This window comes from Crocodylus siamensis, chromosome 8, assembly GCF_052110815.1.
Source record: "Crocodylus siamensis isolate JL-2025a chromosome 8, ASM5211081v1, whole genome shotgun sequence".
NCBI lineage: Eukaryota > Metazoa > Chordata > Crocodylia > Crocodylidae > Crocodylus > Crocodylus siamensis.
Window position 1 is genome coordinate 51021246 of NC_143402.1, and position 14531 is coordinate 51035776.

A 14531-nucleotide genomic window follows, 5' to 3' on the forward strand; every position below is an offset into this window, starting at 1 on the left:
AGACAGGGGCAGGAGCGGGGACTGGGAGGGAGGGACAAGAGCAGGAATGGGGACTAGGAATGCTCTCCCTCCCCCAATGTGAGACTTACCATGTGTCAGGGGCTGGTGAGGCTGGCAGCTTGGCATGGGCCTCCCTGTCGGTGATGGTGTCTGGCTGTACCCAGTGTCCTTGGCCCACAGTCTGCAGTGGGCTGGCATCTAGCCAGGAGCCCCTTCTAGGGAGGGGCTGGTGCTGGCCGGTGGTGTCATGGCTAGCCGCTCCTCATGGCAGGGTCTGGAGGTGCATGGCTGGTGGGGCAGCTGCTGGCCAAGGCTCCCCAAGCTGCTAGCGGTGCAGCAGCTGGGGAGCTGGATAAGCAGGGTGCAGAACACATCAGGGCCCCTCCTGTAGAGAGGTGTCACCACGGGAGGGGTCAGAGTGGCGTGGGGGCTTGGCCAGGCTGCCCCAATGGTGAACACTGCAGGGTTATGGCCTGGGTCCTGGGGTGCCAAATGTTGTTCAGTTCCCACATAAAGGGCATGGTCTTGCGGGCATGACCAAACCAATGATTGTGGTCGGTCACAGCCACCCACTGTGCCCACAGGTGTTGATCTTTATGCAGCACTGCTGTGCCACCCAGGAGTGCCCTCACTAGTGCATCCTGCTTGACAGGGCCTCATAAATATGGGTGTTTGAGCACCCCCATGCACAAACTGCCTCTGGACCTCTGCACCCCCCGAGCGGGCCATGAGGTCTCCAACCTCCTCTTGGCTCCAGTTGTGGCCCTGTGAGGAAGACTTGGAAGTGTGCACATGGGTGGGGCCAGTTCTCAATGGGGAGAACAGGGAGAACATGGTGGTACATCTTGTGCTAGATAAGCCCCTGCACAGCTGTGCCTGTGTTGCACAATGGCCATCAGGGCCCAGCAGAGGGGCACAGCCAGGGTCTGGGAATAACATGGTACAGGCACTTCACCACAGTGTTTTCAAGGACAGGGGACAGTGCTGGAGGGTGAGCAGCAGCAGGGAGCAGGTGCTGGCCCTGCAGCCAGAGGCTTTGCAGCCTTGGGGAGATGTCAGGCAGGGGGAGCAGCAGGGTGCAGCCTCTTTCTAACACTCACCTGTAGCCAAGTAGGAACTCTGGCTAGCTCCAGTGTTCCAAGGTCCTGGTGTGTGTGCCTCAGGGCACAAAGTGGCTGGAGGCTTTTATGGCCTGTAGGTAGGGGCTGCTGAAGAGCATCCCAGACCCTTGGGCAGGACAGGCGCTCAGCTGGGAGAGCTGGGTGGCTAGGCAGACCCACCACTAAAGTTAGTGACTACATGTCTACATGTGTGCTAATGTGCTTTAACTAATCACACCTACACTTGATACCTGCATAAAAGGTGACCAGGTTGGTCTGACAGGACCTGCCCCTAATGAACCCATGTTGGTTGCCCCTGAGCATAATCTCCCCTGCTGGTCCCTCACAGATGTGCTCCTGGATAATTTTCTCAAAGAGATTCCCCAGGACTGAGATAAGACTAACGGGCCTATAGTTACCTGGGTCCTCCTTCATCCCTTTTTTGAAAATGGGGATCACATTGGCTTTTTTCAAGTCCTCTGGCACCTGGCCAGCACACCATGAGTACTCATAAAGCCATGCCAGGGGCCCTGCAAAGACCCCTGCCAATTCCCTCGGCACCCTGGGATGGAGATCATCTGGACCTGCTGATTTAAACACATCCAGCCCCACCAGAAGTTCCCTAACTAGGTCCTCCCTGACCCTCGGCCTGGTGGTGCCTCTCCTGAGTCCATCTGGAATCCCGGTGGGGGAGATGTCCTGCTCCCTGCTCAGAAAAATGGAGGCAAAGAATTTGTTAAAGAGCTCAGCTTTTTCATCTGGTGCAACCACCAGATTGCCAAGCGTGTCCTGCAGGGGCCCTACATTACCCAGTACCTTCTTTTTACTCCTTATGTATTTAAAAAAGGACTTCTTGTTATCTTTGATCCTGGTCACTAGTCATAGTCCCATCGCTGCCTTGGCCTTCCTAATAGCCCCCCTACAGTCTAGAGCAATGGAGCTATAATCCTCCTTAGTGATAGCCCCTCCCCTCCACCGGGTATATGCCTCCTTTTTAGCTTTCAGACGTTCCTGAATGCCTTTGGGGGCCATGGGGGCTTTTGAGCACTCTTGCCCCCTTTGATTCACATTGGGATTGTCACCCTTTGCGCTCAGAGGATCGTCTCCTTAAGGAACAACCACTCATCTTGGACTCCCAATTCCCCTACCCTCCAGGACCTCAGTGCCTCTCCTACTAATCTCCTTAACTCATTGAAATTGGCCCTCCTGAAGTCAAGGGCTACTGCCTTGTTGCAGGCCTTTGATATGTTGCGCTGGATAGTGAATTCCAGTAGGCAATGATCGCTATCACCCAGGTGGTCGAGCACCCACAGCCCCTCACAGGTCATCACCTGTGGCCAGGACCAGGGCCAGTAAGGCATTTCCCCTGGTGGGACTGTGCACCTCCTAGGTTAGATGGAGGTCCTGTATCTCAGCTAGGAATCTGCGTGAGTGCTCAGACCTGGCTGACTGCTCCTCCCAGCAGATGTCTGGGTAGTTTAGGTCACCCATGATGACCATATCCCTTCACTTAACTGCCTTCATGAGCTGACCTGAGAATTCCCAATGCCAGGGAACTTCATGGTGCCAGGGCAAGCTGCTGTGGGCAGCCTCTCAGACTTCTAACCGTATTTGTTGTTCTTTCCTGGACTCTTTCTAATCTTTCCTGAAATGCAGAGCCCAAAACTGAACACAGTACTCCAGGTCTGCCCATAGCAGTGCAAAATAGAGCAGATCACCTCCCTTGACTTCAAGGGATGATCCTGTTAAACCAACACAGTATGCTATTGACTTTTTTCACAGAAAGAGGACACTGTTGGCTCATATTCAACTTTTGGTCTACTGTAAGCCTAAGATCATTTTCTAGAGTACTGCAGCCTAGCCAGCTATTCCCCAGTCTCTATTATGTGCATTTAAGTGCAGGACTTTGCACTTGTCTTTGAGGAATTTAATTTGATTGATTTGATTGATTTTGGACCAACTGTCCAGTTTATCAAGGTCATTCTGAATCCTAACCTTATGCTCCAGAATGTTTGCAACTCCACACAACTTGGTATAATATGCTAAGTATGAACTTAACCCCATCCTCCAAATCATTAGTGGAGAAACTAAGCAACATCAGAAATGGGACAGACCCCTGGGAATCTCCACTCAATATTCATCCCAGCTGGACTCCAAGCCACTGACTGAGCACAATGATTCCATCAGTTATTTTGGACCATAGTACCTTACAGTACTTTCATTTAGTGTATACTTTCTTATCTCACTAATGAGACAGTTGTGGAAGACAGTGTCAAAACTCTATGTATAGCACATCCACTGCTCTCCCTTCATCCACAGAGCCTGTAATCTTGTCACGGAAAGAAATCAAGTTCTTCAGGTATGACTTACTCTTGATGAATCCATGTTAGCCATTCCTGATAACTCTGTTCACTTTCAGCTGTTTGAAATAGATTCCTTACTCCATGATGTTTGCCTTATGCTCATGACATGGAGCGAATTTGCTCCTGGTCAGCCCTGCCACTAGGGGCCCTGGGGCTAGGAGTTTCTCTTGGCCCAGTGCTGGGATGGCTCTATGCCAGCCCCAGCCCCAGTTCCAGGCCCTTAAAAGCCTGCAGGCACTGTGGAGCCATGTGCAGGCATCCTGTGGTCACATGTGGCCATTGCGTCCCTGTGCACAGGCTGCAGGCCAGCTCAGCCAGCCTGCCTGCACCCTGGCGCTGCTTGCTGGGACTGTAGTGCTGCACAGCTGCCAGGCTATGCTGTCCAGCCCCAGAGGCCTGCCAGCACCTGGGCCTAGCTGCAGCCAGCTCCTGGCCGCCAATACCAGCTGCATCTGGCGGCAGAAGACCCCCCCAGATGTCTGACTAGACCATGCAGCTGTCTCATACTGCCTCACTGCACAGCTTCCAGTCTTGCATTGTGCCCCTGCACTGGGTGCTCCAGGGAACTTCCCAGGCCTGGCAGCACCAAGACAGCTATGTGGAGACCCAGAAATCTATTGTGGGAGCCACACTGGCATCCTCCCTGGTGCCACACACTGTCTCCTGGGACCTCAAATGGTTGCTGGAGGAGACTGGGGGCCTCATAGCACTGTGGGGTGAGGCTGAGATGCTGAAGCAGTTCATGTGGGGTGGGCACTCCATTGCATATGTTTATGAGGGGTTGTCAGAACACATGTGGGAGCATAGGCATGAACAGTTGGCACGCCAGTGCCACATCAAGGTCAAGGCCTTGTAGGCAAAGTGGGTCACTCTGACCAACCACAACCATTGATCAGGGACTGCTGACAAGTATGCCCTTTATGCAGCAACTGGACACCATTCTCATGCCTCAGGATCCAGGCTGCAGCCATGCTGTGTACTACAGCAGGGGTGGCATGCCCAAACCTCTGATATGGCCTGGCACCCACAGTGACCCATCACTGGGGGAGGGCCCCTTGTGCTGCCAGCAGCCCATTCCACTGAGCTTCCCACCCCCAGCATCCTCCACCTCTGGGAGCCTTGGTCAGTGCCTGCCCCATCAGTTCATCAGCCTCAGACCCATCCACAAGGCCAAGCTGGCCATGTCACCACCAGCTGCCAGCGGCACCAGCTCCACCATGCAGGGGGCCCCTGCCCGGGCAGCCACACACTGTGCCTCTACAGCCAAGGACAGCATGGGAGCCCACTAATGTAGGCCAGATGGAGGTCACTGTGACAAGCCAGCAGGGCCAGCACTGTGGCTATCAGGAGCATGGGGTGCTGGCCATTGCTGCCAGGGACAGGGGCTGGAGCAGCCATAGCATGGGAAGGCAGAGGCTGTGGTTACAGAGCTACTGTGTGCTGCACTCACTCTGCATGCTGCTCATCACTGGAAAAGCAGCTGGCCAGGGAGCAGGGCTGCCTTTTAAAGATGGCCTCCAGCCACAGCCAGCTGTGGCCAGAGCCTCTATCTACCTCTGGTGGTGGCAGAGGCCCATTGCAGGGACCCAGGAAGTGGAAGTAGTTTGCTGCTTGGAGCAGCAAATCTGATCTTTCTTCCCTGCACATGTAGATGCCTGCCTGAGAACATTTGCTTTCAAGTATTTTACCTGAGAGTAAACTGATCCCAGATCAAATGCATGTGTAGACACACCCAATTACATTAAAAAGAATGTGCATGGTATTAAGTTGGAAAATGCAGTACATATTCTGTAATAGCATTGGTTTACACTAACCTGAGCAGAAGAAGTGTAAGTAGAGCTAATATGAGAGAGATGAGGGAAAAGTAATGTCCTACAGTGTACAATAGCTGTAGTGAGGATAGTAACATGTGTTCTTCTTCCTAATCATAAGAGCAAAAGAGAAAAACATATAAGCTATACATTTGGGGAGTCAGCATAGACTGGTGTCTTTTTAAAAATAAAATTAAAATATGTTATTGTGGATGTTTGGTTTTTAGTACATATATATATTTTTTTTTCCCCAGTTCCAAGATGGCAAACCCTCATCTCAAATGAATATTTCTGGAATGAAGGGAAGGACTTCCATTGGCAAAGGTCAGGTGTTAGGGGGTGTCATTTTCCTCATGCTCAAGGGAAATAAATCATACACCTGTAAAAGATGATTTGGGGTGGGGAGGTGGAATCCATAAGCTGGCTGGAAACTAAGAACCAAGGACTAAACATTGATATTGGGTTTACCATACATTACATTTTATTCAACTCCTGAATTCTTTCCACATGAGAAAGGTGAGAATGAGCCTCCTCCCTTTTGATAGGCCATGATGATGATGATGATTTGTCTTCATTCTTAATAATAAAAAAGGGCCTAAAGGGATTGTGTTGGGGGGTTGCTACAGACCTCCATCTTCAGTCCTAAAAATGGATAGGGAGCTCTATAAAGTCTTAAAAGAAATTAGTAATAGTAAAAATTATATAATTATGGGAGACTTTAATTTCCCTGATATAACTTGGATAACAAATGCCACCAATAATGACAGGTCACCAATATTTTTGAATGAGTTATCTGATAGATTTCTCTATCAAATGTTCACCCTACCAATGAGAGGCAATGATATTTTAGGTTTAGCATATCAAGCATCTTGAAGTAAACATTGGGTTAAGATGGTGTGGGTGCTAAGGCCGATGGCTGATAGCTTAAGGGTTGTAAATTTGAAGCCACAGTACAGGGTTGGGTAATTATTTTGGCTGCCAGGCCACATAAGAAGTTTTGGTGAGCTGTCAAGGGCCACTGCACACAAAATCTTTCAGAAGATATCATTTCAATAAATTATAGATAAAAACCAAATAAAATCTCTGCATGGGGCCACGCCCCATCTGCTCCCACCCAGCACAGCATGTGCTGTGCTTCTACTAGTACCTGCCCTGCTCCTGCCAAAGGCTCCACCCTAGCCCTGACCAATGTGCGCAGCTTCTTGGTGGGGCTGCCTTCCACCCACTTGACCACTTGGCTGCTCATCAGACTATGAGGGCAGAGTGGGTAGAAGGCAGCCTGGTGCTGGATTTGGAGCCCCATGTGCTGAGGCAGAAGCTGCCCAGCTGCAGCTTTCCTCCCACACACCGCTGCTTCCCTGAGCTACCTGCTGCTCAGAGTAGGCACAGCAGGGACAGGAAGAGGAAGAGGAGGAGCTGCTGGAGGTGTGGGGAGCCAAGCAGTACCCAACGGGCTGCAGCAGCTGCAGGAGCAACCCTTTCAGGAAACTTTGCATGCTGGCCTGGGCTGGAGGTATTTCTGGCACATGAGGGGTGGGTGTGGGCCACAAAGTGGTATGAGCTGCCTTAGATGGGGCTCAGCCCCATGCAGAGTGCTGTGGGGGCAGCCATGACCCAGTTGCAATCAATTGGTGGCCCAGATGTGGTCCACAGGCCATATTTTGCCCAACCCTGCCTGTCAGAATCCAATGAATCTGCGAATTCTGCTAAATACCTTGTTACAAGGACACAAAAAAGAAGAAAGGAAGTAAACAGATAATGGAACAAAGAACAGAACGTTATTTTATCCAAGGAAGGTCACATTAATATACCACTCAAATATGCTTCTATTACAGGATGACTCACTACATTGACAGACTTATGTGGTGGAATAAATCTTTCTAGATGTAAGCAAGGCTTTTGATAGTACCTAATGGGAATGGCTTATATAGAAAGTGAGCTATGAGACAGCAGAATGGTTACTTTTGGTGTTCCTCATGGATCAAGTCCTGGGATGAACAGCTGGTGTCAGCTGTTCCCGGGGCTGCTGCAACAGGAGCTGAGGTGAGTAGGAGGAAGCAGAGTCCCAGGCAGCATGGGGCACAGCACATCTTTTCCACACTCACCCTAGCCCCTGCTGCAGTGGCCCCAGGAGCAGCCAGCACCAGCTGCGGAGGGAACCATCGGTGGTTGCAGGGGCAGGGCATGCCTCTTGCTGCTCCGCAACTCCTGGGGTGGCTGGGGGGCTGGGCTGGACTCTTCCTGGGGGGCACATGCCCCTGGATCTGTACATGGGACAACAGCAGGCTGCCGCTGCAAGCTGGGGCCAGTGGTGGCACCAGGCTCTTCACGGCACTCGGGGCAGGTGGTGCCGAGTGCCGGAAAGAGCCTGGTGCTCCTGTCAGCCCCAGCCTGCTGATGGTTCCCTCCTCAGCTAGCACTGGCCACTCCCAGGGCCACTGCAGCAAGGACTACAGGTAAGTGCTGCTCTGTTCCCCCTGCTTTGCTCCCTTATGCAGCCCCAGGAGCAGCTCCCCTCCCCCTGCCTCTTCCCTAGTCCCAGCCTCACTCCCTTACTCCCTCCCTCACCACCATGGGAACCTATCCCTCTTTGTTACTTTATGAAGTGGGTTTGTTTTATGTGAATTCAATTTATGCACCATTCTCCAGGAACTCATGTACCACATAAATCAAGGGAAACCTGTACTGGGTCCATAGCCACCCTATGTGTTATATAGAGTTTAGTATTTGAAATCATCATGTTGAGGTTCAGAGGTAACATCTTCTCTGTACAGGTGGCACTTGGTCACCCAGTTAATTCCTAAATTACATAGGGATCCAATTCACGTGAAGAAATGATGAATGGAGAGGGAGGGTTCACCCCAAAACTGCCTACCATGCAGGAAGAGCATTGGTCTGGAAGGACAGAGCCTTTGGTTTTGGTCCCTGTTTTACCTAGTGCTTTCTCTCTTGGCCACACAATCACACTCGCTTGCTCTCCTTCCAACCCCATGACTTTTTCATTCTTAGGATTTTACAGTTCTTTCATTCTTAGGTAGGTGGTTCATCATCCTCTACACATCAAGCAGTTGCTAGCCATGGTTTTCCTCTGAGTAAGGATTTGAGCCTTTATGTAGCATCTAGGCACTTCCCAGGAAGATCTGAACCACAACAGAATGTAACTGAAGGCAAACACATCACTTGAACACTTCTGAGTATATTCACTGAGCCAAACTGAAGATGCACACAGAAATCTAGACACCTTCTGGCTTGGTGCACTTTGTAGAAATACAGTTGTTTTAAGTGACTGGATACATAAATGCCACGTAAGTGCCTCTTAAAGGAAAAAACAGTTTTGTCCCATAGATATTGAGGCCAGCAGTTATAATATTTGTTATTATATTTCCTTCTATTAAGAGATGTTAAGAGGAAAGTATAAAATACTTTGAACTGAACAAATAGTGCACTCTTCTCCCATCCTCAACTTCATGGTATTCATCACAATCATCCTATTTATCACAAGAAGCTGAGCTTGGATTAGATACCTGTTGTGCTCAGTTGAGGTACTGAACTTTCTTTACAGAACCATGCTATCTCTGTGCTTTGAATAATGAGTTGTCCTCAGTAGGTGAGTGCAAGTGCATACTATTCTTGGCATAAATGACAAGACATGCAGCTAGATTTCTATTAAATAGGAGGAAAAAGTACAGGCAATGTATGTACTGACTATAGCAGATCAGAAAGTTTGTTTTGTGAAGTAGGATCAGCTGCTACAAAGATAAGCAATGCTGATCTGAGTAATGCACTGCCAATAGATAGGGGGTTCCTGTGCTGTCGTGAAGTTCTGAGACACCACTGCATGTCATTATATTGTGAATTGTACAGCAACAACAAAAATGTTCACTATACAGAAGATCTCTGCAATCCTAATTAATAGGATTCTGAACAAAAGTGGTGGATTTATCTGTCATTTCCCCTCCATTTTGTACTTTTAATAACCAACCATGCGTGCAGCTGTTCACTAATGCTATTAAATTTAGAAATAGAGGGAGTGAACTTGGGTATTTGTTCCCTGGTGGGAAGACCAGAAAAGTTTTGTCTTGTATGTTCCTGAAGAATCTGGGGAATCTTCTGAGTCTGAGTTATTTGTTGGATGAGTTTCATTTTCTTACCATTTTAGTAGAATAAAGTCAGCAAAAGTGGATATCCCATGCCTAAAATGCAGATAACTTGCTAAAGACAAAACAGATTCCCCCAGGCTTAATCCTTTCTCTAAAACAGGACAGGTTTCTATACAATAACTTAAATAAAGTCAGAATATGCTCTATGAGTATTCAATGGAAACATCTGATCAATTTTTCAAGGAGGGATTAAAGAGATTAAAGTATTAAATCATAAAAGAAAACATCAAGCCTACTTTTTGTTTGAAGTGATTCTTCTCAAAGCATTCAGAACTATCGCGCCAAATATCTGTTGAGTTTTCTGTTGTTTGCCAAATTCCATGCTCTAAGCAGACTCTGTATACATTTCCTGCACTTCCTGAAAGTAAACAGAGGTTTAGCCTGAAAAGCCAAGATGGACATTTCATTTTTCATACATGTTTTACTGATGTCATCTTCTCAAGCATAGGTACGGAAACTCCACAGAAGTAAAAACCAAACAAAGAAAATGCTTCACTTTGGCCTTTCATGTTTCCATATAAAAAAATTATCAACATATTATTAACATCAAATTCCCAGAATTTCCTTCGTAAGCAACCATCAACCCTTTGGGATCATGGTGCGTGTAACAGTTCACCAGGACCTTTGACACCTACACCTTCACATGCGTATAGAGGAGTGGAGGCTGCCCAGGCCTTCCAACCCCCGCTCTAAACCACTGAGACAGAATCCAAAGTCCAGACTGAGTCTGGACATTCAGTGCCTTAATGGCTATAGTTATATACACCTGGCAGTCTAACCAGGGTCTCCCATGTGGCAGACAAGGATTTTACCACTGTACTGCAACAGCAGGTATATTCCAAACAAAAAGAAAGTGACTACATCATTTAAATTATTAATCAGTACACTTCCCATTAGATGGAGAAAACATATTTTAGGCTGTATATCATATCACAACTCAGGGGAAGAGGATGATCTAGGACAGTGAAAGCTAACCTTTTGGCAGGTGTGCCACAAATTAGCCACACTGTTCATGGATGCCACTCTGATCCTCTTCCCTTTGCATGATCTGCTGCTCCTCTTTCTGCTCCCTGCCTTGTGCTTCCTGCCCAATCTGCTGTTCTGCTTTCTATTTCCTGCCATATCTGCTGCTGCACTGCCTGCTCCCTCCCTGATCAGCTGTGTGTCAAGCACAGACGCTCCCCACGCCACAAGTTGGCTAACCCATATATAAAAGACCGGCTTTTTTACTTTATTATAGAAAATAGAAGCAAAATCCTGAGATGGTATCAGTTTGTATAGTGCTATTAATTTTAATAGGCAATACACCACTTTATACCAGTAATAATGTTCCTAGAATGTGTCTACATGTTCATTAATACACCATAATTACAGTGCATTAAGTTTAGTACCTATAATAACAGGTACTAACTTAATGCACTGTAATCAGAACTACTGCACAGTAGCTCCAGCTAATGCTTTTTTTGTGATGCTAATGCACAGTAGCTTGTTTCTACTGCACATTAGCGCAGTAGCATGGTTTTTGCCTGCTGCGCTAATGTGCAGTAGAATTAGTCTACGGTGCCTTTAGTGTCTCATGTAGACACAACCCTAGTGCTGTAAGGATGGAGTGCTGCTCCATGAGGATGCTGTTCCTAAATTATTTTCAAGTTAAATCATCAGAATAACCTCACAAGTCTACCGGGAAGTATCAACTGACTGTAACCCCTTGGTTTCATTTTAAACATTTCCATAAAAACTGTGAAAGAGCAGAGACAAGGAACATAAGTAGAACAGCTGCCTAATCTGTCTAGCTAGGGAAAAAGAAGGGATGTGGGAGGGAGGGGAAAGGGGAGATATAATGACAGCTACCTCGTCTGAGGAACAGGAGAAGATGAGTGGAACCCCTCCTAAACAGTAAACACAAATGTCACATCTTTTTAGTGTGTCGAATGTCGACTCTTAGGTGAGCCCTATTGGTTTGGGAGAGGGGAGGCAGAAAAGTATGACGGTAAAAGAAATCTGAAGGCAGGCAAAAAGTGTAATTTTTTTTTTAATCTCACAATTTTAGTGTCCGACTTCTCATGAGAGGCAATAAGAAACCCAGCCAATCAATTGAAATCCAGCCAGGGAGTTGCAATGGGGGTGTTTCAAACCCTCTAGTTCAAGCACTTCAGTATGTGATCCATCAGCGCATACAATGTTCTTCCCAACACAGTAGGTTGGTCTTAAGGGCCATAACTTAGACCCGTAGGCTGTAGCTCCTATTTAACACCCTGGAGCTTCTTGGCTCAAGGAAACTTCTAGGGCAGAAGTCAACAATCTACAGCCTGTGGGCTGAATCCAGTCTTCAGAGCTATTAGATTCAGCTTTGAACCCAGGGGGCTTCAGTAACATTTGGGCATGTAGGGCCTTGCTGTGTCAAGCACTGGATGACTGGGTGGCTGGGAGAAGTGGTGACAGCAGCCAGGTCCTAGCACCAGCCTTACTCAACCCAAGACAGGTTATTCCAGCCCACCACAAGAAAAACATTACTGGTCCCTGTTCTAAGGGAAGGATCAGTGTTACAACAGCACCGGAGATAGGGGTGGAGAAAAAGCAGTAGTTTGGGGTAGCTTTCTTAAAGGTCAGCACCATGAAAAAGTCATTCACACCCTGTAGTTTCTAATAAGACTGTGAAGCTGTGGTCCCTGATTCAATTCAGTGGAGATTTAGCCCAATTCAGTGGTTGAATCTCTGAATCTGAATCAAATCAGGGAACCCTTTAACCTCTCTGAATCGAATCTGAACCCTCCAAATCAATTCGGAGAAATTCAGAAATATTCAGCGATTCAGATATAGACACAGCTTTAAATGGTTTTTCTACATACCTCTAGGTAGCAGGCTGAATGCTGTCATGCTGGGGCAGATGGAGCATCCCCCAGTGTGCTCAGCAGTAGGGCTATGTGAAACAGCAGCATTCTGTTTCGACCGGTGTTTTGACATTTCAACAGAACAGCCTCCCATTTCTAATTTTGTTTCAAGTCAAAACAGCTGGTCCGTTCCACTCCATCAAAACAGGGTCAAAACAGCGAAACTGTTTCAATGTTTCACCCATAGGATATAATGGGGAAGGCCAAAACAGCCTATAACTTTGTCATTTTTGGCCTGATTTTGATGAAACTTGACGGAATGGTAGCCCTTTCTGAGGGCATGAAGCCTGCCAAGTTTCAAGGAGATAGGTGGAGGGGGGTTCTGGGGCCCTGCACCCCTAGCTGCTGACAGGCAAAACTCGTGACATGGGTGCTTGTGCAAATGCTGCCTCTCATCAGGCAGCAATGACTGAAGATCCTCCATCACTTGCCACCACAGACCTGGGGGTAATAATTGATCACAGTATGAACATGAGCTGGCAGTGCAATGCTGTAGCCAGCAAAGCCAACAATACCCTGGCATGCATCAATTGATGCATCTCCAATAAAACCATTGCAAAGAAGTGATTCTCCTGCTCTACTGAGCTCTACTCAGTATTGTGAGACCACAGCTGAAGTACTGCATCCAGTTCTGGGCTCCACACTTTAACAAGGATGTGGTAAAGCTTGAGAGAGTCCAGAGAAGGGACACCCATATGATCAGAGACTTGCACAGCAAGCCATATGAGGAAAGGCTGAAGGACCTGGGACTCTTCAGCCTGAAAAAGAGAAGGCTAAGAGGGGACTTGGTAGCAGTTTACAACTACATCAGAAGCGTACATCTAGGGTACAGCTGTTCACCAGGGCACCCTTGGGGAAAACTAGGAGTAATGGTCACAAACTCCTGGAAGATGGTTTCTGGCTCAACATGAGGAAAAACTATTTCACAACTAGGGTGTCCAGACTGTAACCATTACTCCAAGCTTCCTGCCCTCATTAGGGGTACCAGGCTACCATTCCTGCAAGTTTAATCCAAATCAGGCCAGAAATGACACAGCTATAGGCTGTTTCAACCTTCCCCATTATAGACCATGGGCAAAACTTCAAAACAGTGTTGAAATGGTGAAACGTTTTGATTTGCCTCATTTTCTTTTGAGGCTGTTTCAACTATATTTGTTTTGTTTTGATTTTCCTGTTTCGACCTTGAAACAAGTCAAAACAAAACTGGCAGAGAAATTTCGCACAACCTTACTCGGCAGTAGACCTGGAAATGGTCCAGAAGCACTTCCAGTCCACTTCTCAGCCTGCTGGGGAGAGCAAGCGGGGGGCCCCCACCACACCCTCCGGGCTTGGTGACTGGTGCCTCCTGGGTCTGGGGTCCCCCTGTGGCCGATCGCTGAGCTGGGGGGTCATGGGGCGGATCCGAAAGTGGACCAGAAGTACTTCCGATCCACTTCCAGGTTCACCACCAGGCACGTGAGGGGGCCCCCCATGCACTCTTTTGGGATGCTCCATCTGCCCCAGCATTGCAGCATTCATGAGCCACACCTGGTACCTCAAGGTATGTAGAAAAAAACATTTAAAGCTGTGGCTATGTCCAAATCACTGATTCTCTGAATCAGCATTGAATATTCAGATTTGGCCAAATTGAACTGGGGACAGTGATCCAAATCAATTAATCAAAAAACTGTCCCCGATTCAGGCTGAATCTGAATCAAATAGGGCCTATTTCTCACACTTCTAGTTACTGAGCTATTGCAAGCTAAAGATGGAAGAAAAAAATCCAATAGAAAATCAGTGATGATCTCTCTACATTCCTTGAAATGTGGTGCAGTATGCTGCCTTTTGCAGCTAGCTAGGAAAAAAGAAATACAAGATAGTCTGAAGCAATCCCCATAAAACAACAGCAGAACTACAGCTGACAACCCAAAGGGAGAATTCCCAGTATAAAGCTTTTGAAGAAGATAAATCATGTTACCATTTTCCAGCCATGGCAAATATGAAGGACAAGGAACAGATATAATTCCTGGAGGTGAATTAGGCCAGCAAACAAACCGATCAAATGTCCCATTACAATATATTCCTGAAGAGATAAACAAAAAACAAAAAACTGGTTAGTGTTTAGTAAAAATTATTCAGGCATTTAGCATCAGTAAGGGCTGTTATAGCTGATTCCAGGTGTCTGTTATGTGTAGAATTCAAGCCCTGCCTGTACAGTGGAGAATTT

General features: G+C 47.5%; 1 protein-coding gene across 1 annotated transcript in view; it reads right to left on the minus strand.

Annotated features, from left to right (window-relative positions):
• GLP2R (glucagon like peptide 2 receptor) overlaps positions 1 to 14531 on the minus strand; it is a 155070-nt gene that overhangs the window by 92053 nt on the left and 48486 nt on the right. The window contains exons 3-5 of the mRNA XM_090060273.1: positions 14283 to 14387; positions 9671 to 9792; positions 5278 to 5384 (exon numbers count right to left, since the gene is read on the minus strand). Coding sequence (XP_089916399.1) covers positions 5278 to 5384; positions 9671 to 9792; positions 14283 to 14387 — 334 coding nt within the window. The remainder of the gene's footprint in view (positions 1 to 5277; positions 5385 to 9670; positions 9793 to 14282; positions 14388 to 14531) is intronic.